This window comes from Paroedura picta, chromosome 7 (genome assembly GCF_049243985.1).
Source record: "Paroedura picta isolate Pp20150507F chromosome 7, Ppicta_v3.0, whole genome shotgun sequence".
Taxonomy (NCBI): Eukaryota; Metazoa; Chordata; class Lepidosauria; order Squamata; family Gekkonidae; genus Paroedura; species Paroedura picta.
In genome coordinates this window covers 71186421-71204094 of record NC_135375.1, presented here as the reverse complement: position 1 = coordinate 71204094, position 17674 = coordinate 71186421, and the positions used below count along the sequence as shown (strand labels likewise).

Below are 17674 nucleotides of genomic sequence, written 5' to 3'. Positions count from 1 at the left end.
GAGGTCTGTTTCTGAACCTGGGAAGAATAGGAAGGGCCATGAATAACACTTGTCTTGAAAAATCCTTTCTGCTTCTTCCCAGCCCATAAGATGTTTCACTGTTCGCTCATCATTGACATGACGGCTGATATGTTCTTGCCCTTCTACCTCAAAAAGCAAACTCTGACTTTTCCACACGTGGGGAAAAGGCCAGGCTGGTGCCGATCTGGCAGTGGGGCTAATCCCCATTTCCAGATGGCATCAGTGCTGGCCTGGGCCTGGCCCAAATCAGGCCCTCATTTGGCCCACGGCAAGGAATGTGGATTCTTCCAGCGTTCCCTTCCCTGCTGCAGGAGCTATCACGGCCCGTTGGCCAAGGCCTGTCTGGCAGGGAAAAGTTGGGCCTCCTAGGCCTGTCTTCTCCCCCCGCCCAGGGCTGACTACGGTGTCCTGGGAGGGACACAAAATGCCCTAGGTGGCTCTGCGGTGATGCGCAGTGCCGTCGAGCCATCTGGAACATTTTTGTCTGTTTAAGGGTGTGGTATTGCTACCACATTCCTAAACAGAAAAAAATGCCCCCTGACACCCCCCTGCATGGTGGAAACTTCCTGCCCCTACTGTCTTGTCTGGAGGAATAAATCTGGGGCAGATAGGGTATGCTGGCAAAAACAGCCCCCCTATGGGGACACAGGAGGCGGCAGTGCAAACTTCCCCATTGTAAGGAGCCAGTGGCAGCCTGGTGTGGTGGCTGCTGTCCAGATTGGGTCCAAGTGAGGCTTACTTGCTCTGCCTAAAGTAATGCTTCAACTGCTGGAGCCATCTATAAAGTCACATGGTCATGACATAGTTCTTTATTTCTATCCCAGCAAGAGGTTCTGTGCATACATTGCCCATGCAAATTGTATCAAGGCAGACACATCCTGCTCTTGACAACCTGCAGTATACTTGACTGCTCTTGAAATTTACTGTGTACTTGCGTATTTCATACCACACCCTTTGCATGACTTTTGCAGGGCTGGACAATGTTATAATAATCTGCATTGATGTCTGATTGCTTTCTACTCTAGCCAAGTGACCTTTTCCCCCTACAATATACATAAGGTACTTTAAAAAGTGGGTCAGAATTTAGTTTTGAATTTATTTTAGAGAGTGATTTGGTACTTAAACATTGCTATTAACATCTGTACTCTGAACCTTGAAAAGATATTATTGTATTAATTAAGTCTCTGTTCTGTTTGTAGATCACCCTGGGGACAAACTGTTTCTATTAACTCTCTAGTTTGCTTTTATCATTTAATAATAATTAGCATTAACTTGGCCTGCAACTTTTTGGAGGTTGTTTTACTGGAGCCACATGATAGCTGGATTATAAGAAGACAAACTAGCCTGAAGAAATACTGCAATATAAATTTTGGAGTCATTTTCTGTGACTGCTCTTTAGCCTATAACAATTTTATAGTTCAATAAACAATTTATCAAAAATATGTATAAGTGGGAATGCAACAAAGACACAACAACTTAGCTGAAAAATCTTCTTTGGAAAATGTAACATCCAGATTTCTAGAAATCTTTTTAGGCAACATTCCTCAAAACCTTTTTAAATCAATGATAAGGAGCCCCCTTGTGGTTGTTGTGAATATTGTTTTCATTACTGTATACATACAGCTCACTTCCTATATCCTTGAGCAACCCTCCTAAAATAAAACTTGGTTTATTCTTGAGCTTGGTCAATTCCTCTTACACCTCCCTCTCCTTTTTGTACATGAAGCAGAGACTGAAGAGTTCCAAGTTCAGTAAGTCTTTGATTGGATTTGCAAGCCTAACGAATCGGGGTTTATTTCATAATTGTAAATTGCGGTTCTAAACCATGGTTTAATCCTGATTTAACGTCCCAATTTGTGGGCATGAAACAGTGCATGAATTTAGATGTCAAATCAAGCTGACAAAGGATGAAAACCTGCCATTACAGCAATCCGGCACTTTTTGTACTTGGTTGTGGAAAAGCCAAATATTTTAATGCGGAAAAGGGGGATATCACTTTTAAAAAACAGAGCTTGAATATACAGCATAAAATTTTTACTCTTATGTGAATTTTTTTTTAAGATTTTTTTTTGATAAATTTAAAACAACAGATTAATCCTTGGGGAAAAATAGAACACAAAAAAACATTTCTATTCCCAGGCTTTTCACAATAATATTACCTCTCTCATCTTCTCTATCCCCATTGTAAAAATATATGAGATCACGATCCACTCCTGTGTGGAAGGCCAGCGATCCATCTTCACCAACACAATATAGTTGAACAGCATCAGGTAACCAATGTATGCCATCTGCAAAGAAATAAACTCTGTTTTCTGCTGGTCATATAACAGCTTTTCCAAATCTAGTCAAATAATTTGCATCAAAACCTACAATTTTATGCAGAAAATCAACATTTTGGGCTGTCAGTTCTATGTGGAGTGAGAGTTCTGATGCAGCCTCCTAAGATGTGCACTCAGATACATCAGGTCCAAATACATATATTGCGGTATCCAGAGTGATCTTTGGGATTCTCAGAATAATGATAATTAGCTCCTGAATATTTCCATTTAACAGGTTTCCAGCCCAATGAGAGGAAGAGGAAAGGAGGCAGCTCTCCCAGGCAATGGGATAAAACATTTGGGGGAGCACTAGAACTCTCTGCCCAGTCCTCCACAGCTGTCTGAGCATGGGCAAAGAGGAGAAAAAGCTGGTCCGGCTGCAGTTTGATTCCATTTCAGGGCCGGATTTTTCTTTCTTTTTTTTTGGGGGGGGGGAGTGCTACATGCTTCTGCTGCTCTATCCTGTCTCTGCCTTGATTAATTCTGCTGCTGGTGTTGCCTTCCTGCAATTACTGTGTGACTCATATATCAAAGGCAGCCTTGTAAAGCATGTTGGGCCAGCTCTTTCTGTGGGTGCAGCCAACAGGGGCAAGCTGCCTCCAGGAGATGAGGAGGAAGGGGGAAACAGATCTGTTGCTTTCTCCACTCCCATCTTTCTGAGCAGAGTATTCCCCATAGCCATTCCTGGGATAGCCATGGTGATGGAGGCCATTAAAAAAAAAGCTGGTGCCAATGGAACATGAGGCACACAAGCCAAGCTTCTGCAAATGCAATGGTAAGGGACAACCTATCTGAGTCCTATGAGTCATCTGCCACTGAGCCCTTGAGCTACTCTCTCTTGTGACTCAGGAGCTCCTCCCATGTCCCTCAAGGAGCATGCAGAGTGAGTAATAAAAAGAAACAACAGGGAAGTTATCCAATTTGATACTAGGTAAAAGACACATTACAAACTGGGTTATTAATTTTTTTTTTACAAGCCAGCCCTCAACTGAACCCTTGTTGCTGTACAAAAGAGAGGGTTGTTGTGGGGCTCAGTACCTTTCAGCCCAATTCAGTGGAGGAAATAAATATGGTGGCACAAATGTTCTTGCCACTGTCAAGAATAAAACTCAAAGACTAAAACTCATATAATTTGAACAAAGAGATATTATGAGAAAATACATTCATATCTCAATTAAAATGAGCTGATCCCACAAAAGTGCCTAAAATGAAGCTCATGCAGGAGCACCAGTTATGGACAGGTGCAGCTCCTGAGGCTCCTCCTGTGAAGCAGTGATATTACAGGCTACAGGGTTATCCTGTGAAGCAATGATATTATAGGTTACAGAAGAATGCAGAGACAGGAGAACTTGGGTAACCTCTTCCTCCTGCTTTCTGAGGCCTTCTTTTACTCTGTGTGTATTTGTCTGTATGAAGATCTTTTCAGGTGTTGCTGGATGCTTGACAAGTTGTATTATTTTAGATTTTCTGATTTGCAATTTGTTGCATTGGACTTGCCGCATTGGCACTTGGTACCGCTTGGCTTCTGTGAAATGACATTGGTTCTGTTGGACTTGCAATGCTTAACTTGCTTTGGCTTGTGTTTGCTGGTTTGAGATTGGTTGTGGTCGGCTTGCCACATTGGCTTGTTGTCCTGCTGGGATCTACTGGTTTGGCTCTGTTGAGCTTGTTGGTTCTGTTTGCAGCAGGAGGCTTTTGGCCAGTGGTTTCTCTTATATGTTTGGCTATTGGCTTCTTTGCCCTGGAGAAAGCATAGACCCCCCCCCAATCAATGGAGGAAAGCCGAATGTTGGGGGCCCTTCATTTAGTCAAAACTTTGGGGGTTCCTTAGGGAACATATAGGTCTAGTCGTCTTACAATTTCAATATCATTTTCTTGAAAAAGAACCACTCTAGTTTTCCATAAAGAATCTTCCCAATAATAAAACCTTTTTTTTTAAAGAATCCCCCCCCAATCCAGATCCCTAAATTGTACCAGAGATTTGTATAATCAAGAACACTGCTATGGAAACCATTCACAAAATCCAAATTAGAAAAACATAATCCCCACCCAAGTGCACATTCCTCCATTCCATAATTAACTCTAACATAGAAGAAGATACTTTTTGGATCTTGTACATCTGCCATCCACTGAAGTGATAATCAACAGGTAATTTGACTTGGACTTCTGACAAAGTGCATATAGAGTACAAATTTTGGAGCTGATTTTTCCCTAGAGTTACAAACAGGGAAGTCACTGGGCAATTCCGCACAACGGGCAATTTCGCTAAGTCTGAGCGCTATTGAAAAGCACTGGAAGCAAAAGTGGCAGGTCTCGGTAACACACACAGCCAGTTCAATCGAAAAAAAGGCTCTCCCACTAGCACTGCTCTCGCAACGCACAAGTTTCCAGTCTTGCCGAAATCGAAACAAGGGAGGCGATATTTTTCCACGTTTCCTCTTTCCACGTTTCCTCCTTCCCCTCAAAGAGAGCAGCCAATTAACTGTTGTGTTCGTGTTTCCCTTTGAAAACTGTTTTTTAAAAACACGAAAACACCAGTAGAAACGCATATCCGTTCATTCGATGTATCAGAAAGACCTTTTTCACTGGCTTAGGAGCTGGTGCTTACTCGTTTACACGCTCTGAAAGTTAAAAAAAAATCCCCTCCCCCCCAGGGCTATTTCTGGCTGAAATTACGTGCAGTGTTGAACAGGGGGCCGTATTGTGCTCGGAAACTTTATGGACAATTGCTTGTGGAGGGATTTCAGCCAAGGAAGCATCGCTTATTCGTTGCTTTGGCCAGTTTAAGGGGGAAAAAATGGCGATCGTGACACCAGAAGCTCAGGTGCGAGAGATTAGGGAGGGACATGCTTGCTACTGCTGTATTGAGAACGCACATGTCTTTTTCGGATGTGTTGCAGGTTGTTCTCAAGAGTCTAGTGGTTTTTTTAAGGGGGAATCCACTTTTGTGGATTCCCCGAAAATTGCTACAACGAAGAGATTTTTGCGGGAATGTTGCAGGAGTGTTGCAGATTGTGTATGCTGTCGTGAATAACGAAGAATTAATAGCGTTACACAATGCTATTAGCGTTAGTATGGTAACACTTCAGCAACATTAATGCTGTGCGGAATGGCCCAGTTTGTTGAACTATTCTTTTTTTCCCTCTCATTATGTTGCCTGGAACTGGAGTAAACATATTATCAGCATCCCACCACTTCCTCATGACTACCTAGTAACTTTCAGAGGGGCTCTAATTCCTCTGTAAACTGCCAACATTTATCCATTTAAATTAGACATTCAAACATCACATGGCTTATCAATGTAAACATATTACAAAATAATAGTTTCCCCCTTACAGTGTAAAACCAAAATTTAACTATTGGAGCATTGTAGAATTCATAGATCTTCCGTCCGAAGGGAATCAATCTATGCCTGCTGTGAACTTCCTCTTCCTCCTTCTTTCGTGATGACTCTCCATTGCCACGTCCCAGCATTGCCTAAAGTGAAAAAGAATATAAGCTGGTATAGTTGATTAATTGCAAATTGCCATTTCAGTTTAATTGGATCCAACAATGACAAATATGGAATCAATAAGCTGAAAGCCTTATGACCTATCCAATGCAACCCCCCTGATCAACCCTGGAAACAGAGTTAGGGCTTCTTTGACAGATGGGTGCAAATTAAGGACTACAGCAAGGGAGATGCCCCTCTTCCCCAGAAATTGGTTCTGTTGTTGAACAGCTCTCATGGAAAGTTTCTCCTAGTGTTCAGTTGAAATCTTCCCTGCTGTAATGTAAAGCTATTAGATTTAGTCTTGCCTTCTGCAATAGAGAGAATAAGTCTTTGCCTTCTTGCATCTTTATGTATTTGATTAACATGACCATACTTGCCCTTGAGAGCCAGTTTGGTGTAGTGGTTAGGAGTGCAGACTTCTAATCTGACATGCCAGGTTCGATTCTGCGCTCCCCCACATGCAACCAGCTGGGTGACCTTGGGCTCGCCATGGCACTGATAAAACTGTTCTGACTGAGCAGGAATATCAGGGCTCTCTCAGCCTCACCCACCCCACAGGGTGTCTGTTGTGGGGAGAGGAATGGGAAGGCAGCTGTAAGCCGCTTTGAGCCTCCTTCGGGTAGGGAAAAGCGGCATATAAGAACCAACTCTTCTTCTTCTTACACTTTTATTCTCCAGGCTAAGCATATTCAGTTCCTTCAACTATTCCTTTTAGGGTTTGTTTTCAATCTTTGTTGCCTGCTTCAATTTGTCTATCTACTATGTATCTTTCATAAAGTGCAGAAAAGTATTCTGCATGAGATCTGTCTAGTGTAGAATAGGGTGTGAGTATTGGAAAAAACAGAGGTTTTGCTTAAAGAACAGAGTGTCGCCTGGGTGTCACTGGTGTGATGACATCGCTTCCTGTACAATGCTGATTATGTAGCCTGAGCGTTCCTCTTTCTTCTGGTAAGTCACCCCACAGGCCAGCTGATTGGTGGCAGGGGTGGGGCCTGGCAGTGAGGGGACCCTCACTTCCATGTGGGGTAGGGGGTTGGCAAACAAGTTTCAGCCAACTCACATCAGTTACTCTCTGCTTCTCTCTTTGTTTTCTCTAATATCTCAAAGTGTGCTACCTTGTCACACAGATCACACCTGCACTCCTAATTCAGTCATGGTAGTGGTCGCCTCCAGGGCCAATTAGACTCATTGAGGAGATATTAACAGTCTTTTAGAACCATTACCTTTCTATTTGGGATTAAAACTCAAAGCTATTACACAATTACCAACTAGTCTAGTCACCTAGACGATCTGGGGCCAAGGGACCAAGCCCTATGAAGATAGGTTGAGGGACTTGGGAATGTTCAGCCTGGAGAAAAGGAGGTTGAGAGGGGACATGATAGCCCTCTTTAAGGATTTGAAAGGTTGTCACTTGGAGGAGGGCAGGATGCTGTTTCTGTTGGCTGCAGAGGAGAGGACACGCAGTAATGGGTTTAAACTACAAGTATAACGATATAGGCTAGATATCAGGAAAAAAGTTTTCACAGTCAGAGTAGTTCAGCAGTGGAACAGGCTGCCTAAGGAGGTGGTGAGCTCCCCCTCACTGGCAGTCTTCAAGCATAGGTTGGATACACACTTTTCTTGGATGCTTTAGGATGCTTTGGGCTAATCCTGTGTTGAGCAGGGGGTTGGACTAGATGGCCTGTATGGCCCCTTCCAACTCTATGATTCTATGATTCCATTCTATGATTCTAACTAGCTAACTATACTGGCTGCCTTAGAGATGCCCCCTACCCCAGGTTAAAAAGAAATAAATAAACAAAATGATCAGATTACTGAAGTATTCCTCCCCCATACAAATATACATCTGCAGTACATCTGAATTCTCTAAATCCAGCCTTTCTCAACCCTTTCATGAAACCTGGAGGTTCTCAATGGCCCTGGAAGGTTTTCCTGAATGGGTGGGAATTAACCAATTTTGCATATTTTTAATTGGTTAAAAGTTTGAGTAATATGACCATATATGATCATGCTGACCTGCCCCCCCCAATGGCCAATGATGGGCCTGGAGGGGGTGAGAAGGGGAGGGGCCCCAAGCGAGAGTGTGTGCAGATATGCTTTCCAATCATATTTTGCATGATTGTGCCACTTCTAGGGTTTCTTGAAACCTGAGGATGTTTCAGGGGTTTCTCAATGGTAAAAATGCTAATCTAAACTTTGATTTAACAATTTCCACATCCTGTAAAATCTTAACAGTGAATTTTTCATATGTTCAGGAGACACAAGATAAAAATACTTCCTTCATATTGATAACTAGCCACAATCCAGAAAGATATATGCTCCTTAATCATGGAGACTTAACATCATTTACATACACTTTGCACTACATCAGCATTCTGGAACTGGATTAATGGAATGTACTTGAACTAACAAGAAAATATTTTAATTAATGGGAAACTAATAGAGGTAACTGAAAAAGCAACATGTCCAGGATGTCCTTTATCCCCTTTATTATTCTATTATCAACAGAGATTTTTAGCTACAAAGATCAAATAAGATAATAGAATAAAAGAGGATGGTTCAGAGTTCAAAATGAAAAGTTATCCACATGACATGGTTCATCCCCAGACATTGCTGAGGGCAGGGACCCATTCTGCACACTAGATAATGTACTTTCAGTGTGCTTTTGCAGCTGGATTTTTCTGTGCAAAACAGGTCTATAGTTGAGCCTGGGCGGCAAGGACGATTATGCCCCCCGTACAGGAGTGACAGCTTGTGAGTTCTATCTGTCCCCTCCTCACCCTTCTCCTCCTTCCTAGAGGTATTGCTGGGGATGTTAGGAATGGGACGGTGTTTCCACTGTATCTTTATTCTATACTGTTGATATTGTTGTCTTTTATGGTTTTTATGCCAGGGGGTTTAATGGGGTTTTAAAATATTTTATCTGACATTTGTAACCTGCCACGAGCCTTCGGGGAGGGGCGGGGAATAAATCACCAAATAAACAAACAAACAAACAAAAGTGCATTGAAAGAGTATTATCAACTGTGTGCAGAGTGGGTCGTATGATCTGGATTATAGACTGGATTAAAAACTCAAGACAAAGAATAGTTAAATTAGAATCAGTAGACCTTGAAGGTTTACACAATTACTTATGGATTAAGAAATTGGCTAAAAAGATCATAACATATAATCAGAGATGGACTTTTGAAAATATGGTTTACATGTCAGAATTTATTGAATCCCTCAAACTCTTTGCTTATGTCCCCAATAGATGCTAACCATGGCCTCTTATGCACGGTGTCAGCTACTGCGCACTGCCGCTGTCCCGTTGCATTGGGCCAGGATGCCCTGCTGTTCCCTGTGTATGCACGGGGGTGGAGCATGCTTGGCTGCCCTGGCGTAGTTGAACGCCGGGGCCAGAAGGTAAGCCGGTGGGGCAGGGGCAGGGACAGGGGGAGGTTTGGACAGCTCAGGGAGGGAGTGGGGTGCCCAGGCCCCCTCCGCAAACCCAAGTGGGGGCAGGGGGTTGCCCCTGCCAACTCCGGGGCTCTGCAGAGTCCGCAGGGGCACGCAGTGTCCCTACAGGGTTGGTGTCCCTACCATAGGGTCGAGGCTGGGTGGGCCGACAAGCCTGGCACTGGCAATTACGCACAGTGCTGGCCCGCCGCAGCCCCGGCTTACCCAGGAAGCTGCGGAAGATCTCGCGGTCACTTACCGTGGGCCTTCCATAGCCCTGGGCTGGGAGGTGCTCATGCTGGCGGCGGCAGTGAGCGTTATTGGTGATTTTAACCGAAGCGCTCCTGCCACCAGTGCGGGCATTCTGGCCCGTGCATAAGACGCCCATGATAGGAACACAAGAATTAAGAATATTTTAACACATGGTATGATGATAAATGTCCAGGGGGAAATCATGTCTTGACAAGATATCAAGAATGAAGGTGTAAACATTCAATGGCTGCTTTATTATCAATCAGCCTCAAGATTAAAGGAGAGAGCAATGAAGGTAGGCCTCTAACAGATGTGACTGAATTTGAACAGTTGATTATAAAACCAAAAAAAGCATTTACTATTATGAATATACAAGATTTTACTCCAGCTAGAAACAGAAGATGAACAAGTGAAAAAAGTATGATTAATGTAAAACTTTAAAAAACAGATATCTTTACAACAATGGAAATGATTATAGGAAAAAGATTTCAAATGTATAGTCAGCCAGACATTTAAAAAATTGGTACAAAATGGTGGATAATATATGTTTAAAGGATAATGAGAAATCTGGTAAAACTACAAAGGAATATGTTGTGAATGTCAAGGCACAAATAGAACCTTCTTTCATATGGGGGAGAACTGTAAAAAAGCAAAAGAATATTGAAAACAATCAAAATGTAGAACATGTTGAAGTTTAAATTCCCAGTGGAAACCAAGAGTATGCTATTAGGTGTTAGACTAAACAAATTACTAAGTATTTTAGAAGAGAAATTCAAATACATGGTGACATTTTGAAAAAAACATAAAATGTGGAATTCAGTTGTATCCCAACATAAGAACTACTGCATTTTATAGATAATATTTTAAAAACGATAATGAAAGGTGTGTAAGGGAAAATATCTTCTGTCTTTTTGTGTTGCATGATTTTTACAAAATGATTTTTACAAAACACCCTTTGTGTTGCATGATTTTTCTTGACAAACACCATTATGTTATGTAACACCCTTTTTTCTGTCCATTCTCTTTTCTGTATCCCCACTGATTTCCTAAAACAAAACAAACAAAAAAACTCCAACAACAACCTGCTAAAGCTCTTCTTTAAAGATACAGATTGCAGCTTTTCATAGTTGTAACCCGGCTTGAGTCACTACAGAGTAGGGTAATAAATAAAACATTGTTGTTACTAACTCCCATCGTTTGTGGCATTTGCTTCAGCTTTTCACACTTATCTTTGCTGGTGGATTCCTATGCAGACAAAAACTTTTATCCTTCAGCTACTGATTTCATGACTTCATAGTCTAAACTTATTACTAGGAATCTGCCTTGGGGCATACGAGCTGAAATTATATTTTAAAATTAGCTGTTTCAGATTGGCTTGGGGTTACCTAAAATGACTTGAAAGAAAAAAGCTCTGAACATTCTGGGGGGAAAATTATTGGGGAGGTTTAGGAGAGAAGTAGGAACAGGGATGGAAAGAGAGGAAACAATAGGTGTCTCGTTTCTCTTTAAGAGATGGTCAGGAATATTGGCATTTCTATTCTCATCTAAGCTCATGGTTAGGTTGACCTCTATTGTTTCCGCAACTTAAATTCAGGCTGACTCACTGCTTGTCCAGTCAAATGGCTAACTCCCATTTCTGCATGTCATTGGCACCAATCTGGGGCAGTCCCAAGCCTGGCCCGACTCAGGCCCTCAGTTGTTTAGTGGCAAGGGAAAGTGGATCCGTGTTTGCTTTTTTGCCTCAGATGTCAACAGGGCCTATGTCAGGCCTGGGTTGTGCATCTGTGGAAGAGTCAGGCCATCCTAGCTTGGCTCCTCCCCGCCCACACCTAAGCACAACATCCCACAAGGGACAAAAATGTTCCAGGTGGCTCTACAGTAGAGCCACCTGTGGCATTTAATTTTTTTAAGAGTGTGGTATTGTGTTGGTACACAATTTCATGGTCTTTAAAATAGTCATTAAAAAGGGCCCATGATGTCCTGCAGTGTGGCAGAACTTTGCCGCCCCCACTGCTGTGCAGGAGCACAAATCCGTAGTGGACAGGGTGCAGTGTGCCAACTGGTTCCCTGTGCAGGAGTGGGAAGAGGTGGAGCAACCTGCCCTGGCCCAAACACCCAGAAGCAGCCTAGCGCTATGTCCTCCATGCGGAAAATATTGCATTGCTTCTTTTAGTTGTGTGATGCTCTGGCCAGTGGCCAATTTGATCACATCTAACCACCGCATTCTTTGCCAGCCTGGCTTTTTACCACTAACCAGTCCTAACATAATTGCTCTCTCCACAGAGTTGGACCGCATGATATGACCAAAGTAAGTGAGTTGGAGTTTTGTGATTTTGCCTTCCAGTGATATATCAGGATCAATAGTCTATCCTAAGTTTTCATCCTTTAGGCTATGTAAAGAGTTAGGGTCAGAAGACTGGGGTTATATCACCTTTTCTTTTGTCCTTGTTCAGTTTATTGTGCCTGTTTGTGATGTCTGTGACTATCTTTATCAAGTTTATATTTTCAATGCACTCTGGTAGATGTCTGTTAAGCACCAATCAGTCATGCTTATCAAGGAATAGTAGGATGAAGGGCAGCAGTTGATTCTTTCACCTCCATAAGAGTTAGTCCCTGCAGCAGCTAGTGTGAATGAAGTGCAATATGCATGAATGGGGAAGAGGCTTTAATTGATAAAAGGGGGCCTAGGTTCAAACCACTCAAGCAGAAATTCCTCCTTGTTCATAGTCCATGGTGGCTAAGGAACCTCATAAATAAATAAATAAATAAAATTTGAAATGTAATTGCCAGAGTTTAATTTTTCGTCAGGGTAAATTAATGAAAACTGTTATAACAATCATATTCTTTGAAATAGTGGTTAAATATGTGCCTCTGGTCCTTTTTATGGTTTTATTTCCTTCCTTGTTGAGAATGTTCAATTATGCTATAATTTCACTGCAACAACCTTGGGCCACTGAGCACTCTCCAAATGAGAAGATGGGCAGATGTTCAGGACTACAGCATCAGATTCTGAAAAATCTCATTATTCACAATGTTGCAGCAAGAGCCAAAGACAGCAAATAGTTTGCAGTGAGCTGACAAGCTGTTCTCAATGTGAGAAGGTAGAAGGCATGGGAAGAGGATATAATTTGCTAGAATTCCGATATATATATGTAGGTGGATTCTGATTTTTTTTAAAAAGGACTACAGCTTTACTATGATTCATCCTGAGTAAGTGCTTTTCAGTTGCATGCCTTGGAAATGTTTAGGGTTTCTGGAACTGTCATAAGTTGAAGCATACTGATCCTGATGAGCATAGATGTGTCTTCAGGTAATGTGGAAAAAAAACATCTCTCTATGCCCTCTTCACTGATTATTTCAATTATTAGGGGTTTTATATGTTGTTACCCGCCATGAGCCTTAGGGGAGTGGTGGGCTATACATCAAAGTAATAATCTTTAAATAGGACAGGGTCCTATTAAATAAAAGAGTAAGGCCACCTGGGGAGGAGTTAGGGCGGGCCCTGTCCAGGATAAAAACCCAGAGGCCCCAATCAGGAGCCGCAAAGCGGCTCCTGATTGGGCCCTCCGAGTGTCCATCCAGGGCCAAGCAGCCAATGGGGAGGCACGCAAAGTGCCTTCCTATTGGCCCCTCACCAGGACAGACCAAAATTCCATTCACCCAGCCCAGTCTGGCTGCCAGTCTGCACCTGACCACCAAAGGGAGAGGAGGTCAGTAGGGCTGCCAAGGGGGATGAGAACAGAGGCTGGGCCAGCCCTTTTCGCCCCAAGGCTGTCCTAACTGCCATGTCCAACTGCAAATTGCCTCAGAACCCTGACAGAGCTGGCAGGAGGCTGCAGAGTGCTCCCCCCCCTTTCAGTCCTGCTGCGAAGGAGCCTCTGACAGCCCCTGACTGAGGGGAGGGAGGCCTTTCCAAGAGCAATGCAGGGGAGCCTGAGGGCCTTCCTTTTGAGGGGGGGGGGGACTTTCCCCATCTGCCAAACAGTTGCCTGACAGGGAGGCCACAGAAAAGCCCCTTCTCACTTAAAATACTGCTCTGGCTGGGGGCTAGACACAGCCAAGCCATGTGTCTTTCTTCTTTGCAACTCTCTGCAGATTTGAGGCCACTGCACAGCGTTATTCTGCAGAGGAAGCTGGCTCTTTTGTCTCCTGTTTCATCTGCACAACAACCCTGTGCAGTAGGCCTCAAGTATTTCAATTCAACAACTACCTGTGTGGGAAGCCTTAAATGTTTCTTCTCTACCACAACCCTGTCCAAAGTGGCCCTTTCTGCCTGGGGAGCTGATCTTTATACTCTGCAGGTGAGCTGTAATTCCTGGAGCTCTCCAGCCCACACCTGTAGGTTGGCTACCCCTGGGTTGGAAATATTCCTGGAGGTTTGGAGGTGGGACTTCAAAATCGTACAATGCCTCAGTGTCCAGCCTTCAAATGAGCCATTTTTGCCTGCAGTTGGTAGGGAGTGGTGCAGGTGTGTCCCTCCTGGCCTATGGGTTATGGCCAGCCCTTACCAGCAACTGTTTGTATTCTGGGGCGCAGACAGGCAGACCAGCAGCAGTCCTGTGAGTCTGGAAAGTGCAGGAAGATCTAAATAAATATTTACAGCCTGAAACTAAATAGAGAACAAGTAAATGTCTGGAGACACATAGTAACTGAAATAGTATCTGGCAAATAACTTTGGCCTGGCAAATAAAAAAAAACAGTATTAAAAACCTTACTAAGGTCAAGACTGCTGTGCACAGACAGTCTTCCTCTTAGGGTTGCCACCTTCCCTGTGAGGCTCGCTACCCCACCTCCCTCATGGGGAGTCTGCTATGGGGAGAGAAGGGGAAGACGATTGGAAAATGCTTTGAGACACCTGAGGCCTGCTGGGTCACTGCAGCCCATTCCCAGTTCTCTCAGATCTCTCACAACCCTACATACCTCACAGGTTGACTATTGTGGAGAGACAAATGGAAAAGGTGTTTGTAAACCGCTTTGAGACTCCTTTGGGTAGTAAGCAATAGGGTACAAAAATCCGTTCTTCTAAGGAGCAACCATAAAAGAAGCATGTGGGCACATAACATTTTACCAACAGTGAAAATATGGGATACAGAAGGAACAGGATGGATACCTGTGTACTGTGACTACCCCATGTGTATTAGGGCAGAGGGGCATTTTGGTGAATGTGGCCTAATTCACACAAGAAGGGAAATGCAGAACTGGGGGGAATTGGTTGCCATGTAATCTTCCCCTAAGAAGAGTCTCCAGTCTGATTTTCCCTTCACATATCTGAGGACATGGCTCTGGAAAGCTCATCTGTAACCACTATGCCACAATTCCCAAAGGTCAGTCCTCTCCCACAATCAACGAACATTCCACACCACAGGTTCTTGACACCCATATCTCCACCCCCATGGCCTCATTTGCCACCATGCCACCACAACCTCCCACACAACACACATGACAACCCCATGCCCTTACAGACTGGACAACTCCTCCCCTTCCTCTTCCCACTGCCAAGCTCTAGCGCCCGTTGTATTCTTGGAGACAACGGGCTTTGCCCCTAGTAATAATAATAATCCTGGTATTCTGTCCTACAGATTTCAGCTAATCAGTTTTTTCAAAGAGCTTGGTATAGCAGTTAAGAGCAGTAGATTCCAATATGGAAAATTTGGTTTGATTTCCCACTCCTCTACATGCAGCCAGCTGGGTAACCTTGGACTAGTCAGTTGTCTGTTCTCATAGAGCAGATGTCTTAGAGCTCTTTCAGCCCAACCTACCTCACAGGGTGGTTGTTGTAGGGAGAGGAAGGGAAAGGTGTTTGTAAGCCACTTTGGGGCTCCTTTGGGTAGTAAAAATCAAGGTATAAAAATGAATTCTTCTCTTCATTTGAATTATTTACAGTGTTATCCATTTAATATTTATGATGTTGTGTTTAATGTGTTGGAACTTTTGTATTGTCTTCCCTTTCATTGGCTTCATGTTTCGTCATATCTTCTGCTATTTTCATTAGGTCTTTATCTCCACTTCTGTTCATCTACCTAATTTATTAGTCTTCTCTGTTCCCTTCCTTTAGCCATGATGCCTGCCTGTAGATTTCCTGTTCCTTCCTTGCCACTGTATCTCCTCTTCCTGCAGCTTCCTCCCTCACAACTCTTGCCCCTAGAATGTAAGATTTGTTTTCAAAATAAAATTTATTATTTACATCTTTCTCAGAAACTGGACTACTCATGAAGATTCTATTGTTTATTCTTTTAATGACTAAAGGAACCATAATCTTTATGACCATCCTGTAACACTATCATAGTATTTCATTCAAGCACTGCACAGAGAACCACAGCTCCCTATGTTTATGATAACTAGCTTCAAAAATACAGAATGGCTTGCACCACTGTAGATCACAATGCTTAATGAGTCCATTTTGCTACATGATCTAACAGATATAATCCTATTATAAAAACTGATATCATATCTTGGCTGTGCACTCATGCAATTATGGAAAATAGGTAAAGTTATTTTATTACTTAATTTAAAATAACTACTAAAAAGAATTCTGAACACATTCTGCCCATAAAAGGCTTCTTCTAGGGAATCAACTTTTGTGTCTTCCAAAAATTCAGCTAAAAAGATGAAAACCCTTTACTCTTTTTTGCTGCACTCTAATTACGTAATTAATTAATTAATTAATATATTTAATAAATAAATAATATAATATAAATATAATTAATTAATTACTTAATTAATTAATTATATTTCTATACCACCCTACCTTCAGGCTCATGGCGATTTACATATAACAAAGAAGAAGAAGAGCATCATTCATAAATTTGGATAGACAATAGTGACAGGGGTTTGATTTGTGATAACTGTGTGTATAGCATCAAGTCAACTTGTTAGCTATGGAACAGTGACTCCATGGGTAGACTGGTGTGGGATTCAGTATACAGATAGGGTTTTTTTAATGGGCCCAGTAAGTGCTGTTGCTTTGGTTGGCCTCAACCAAATGTCTGGTGGAAGAACTCCATTTTCCAGGCCTGAGGAGGTTCAGGCAGGGCCCTGATCTTTTCAGGGAACTCGTTTCACCAGGTGCGGGCCAGGACAGAGAAAGCTCTGGCCCTGGTTGAGGTCCGACATGCTTCTTTGGAGCCAGGGATCACAAACTAGTTGGAGGTTGAAGAGTGTAGGGCTCTTAGAAGATAAACAAGTTGATTCCCCAGAAGGAGACTTTTATCAACCAAACGTGTTCAGAATTCTTTTTAGTAGTTTTTTTTTTAAACCTGAGTAATAAAATAACTGGAATGTAATAGTGGATGGATATGAACTGTTCAATGGAATGTAATAGTGGATGGATATGAACTGTTCAGAAAAAACAGAATAGATCGAAGAGGTGGAGGAGTGGCACTGTATGTGAGGAAAGGGCTTGCCTGTCAGGAAATTCTAGTGAAGGAGAGTATATCTACAGTGGAAAGCATCTGGGTGAAAATAAGCGAGGAGATTACAAACAGTGTGGTGGTTGGTGTCTGCTACCGACCGCCTGACCAACGAGAGGATATGGATGCTGCACTTTGTGAGCAGTTTGAGAAAATATCCAAGCGTCAGGACCTTGTCATCATGGGTGACTTCAATTTCCCAGATGTGTGCTGGGAAACAAACTCTGCAAAGCGTTCTCAGTCATGCAACTTTCTGACCTGCCTGGCTGACAATTTCATTTATCAAATGGTAGATGAACCCACAAGATGTTCAGCCATACTGGACTTAATACTGACCAACAGGCAAGAGTTGGTGGATGAGGTGAAGGAGGTGGGGACCCTAGGGGGAAGTGACCATGTCCTCATAGAATTCCTTTTGAGATGGGGAGGCAAGCATATTTAATAGAACAGCTGTCCATCCAATGAAGATGCTCAACAACCCATTGGTTTACTACTGCATGTACAAAGAACCCAGCTAAAGCAAAACAGCAAAATTTGTGCAAGAATTTTTTTTCTTACTAAACATTTTATTTCATTTTTAGCATTGAGTTTGCCTAGCATTTACACCTTTTGGATCAGAAAATATTTGATTCACAGTAGCAGAAGAATCAAACGTGTTTAAGGTCAGATCAGTCCTCTTCAGTGGATTGAACAAAATCTGATTGCAAAATCTTATCCTCAGAGAAGTAAGTGCTGTACATCAT

General features: G+C 42.7%; 1 protein-coding gene across 13 annotated transcripts in view; it reads right to left on the bottom strand.

The window, feature by feature from the left end:
* TRPM3 (transient receptor potential cation channel subfamily M member 3) overlaps nt 1-17674 on the bottom strand; it is a 427187-nt gene that overhangs the window by 32906 nt on the left and 376607 nt on the right. For all 13 annotated transcript variants that reach the window (XM_077344811.1, XM_077344812.1, XM_077344814.1 and 10 more), the window contains 2 exons: nt 5676-5816; nt 2181-2309 (listed from right to left, as the gene is read on the bottom strand). In XM_077344811.1, coding sequence (XP_077200926.1) covers nt 2181-2309; nt 5676-5816 — 270 coding nt within the window. The remainder of the gene's footprint in view (nt 1-2180; nt 2310-5675; nt 5817-17674) is intronic.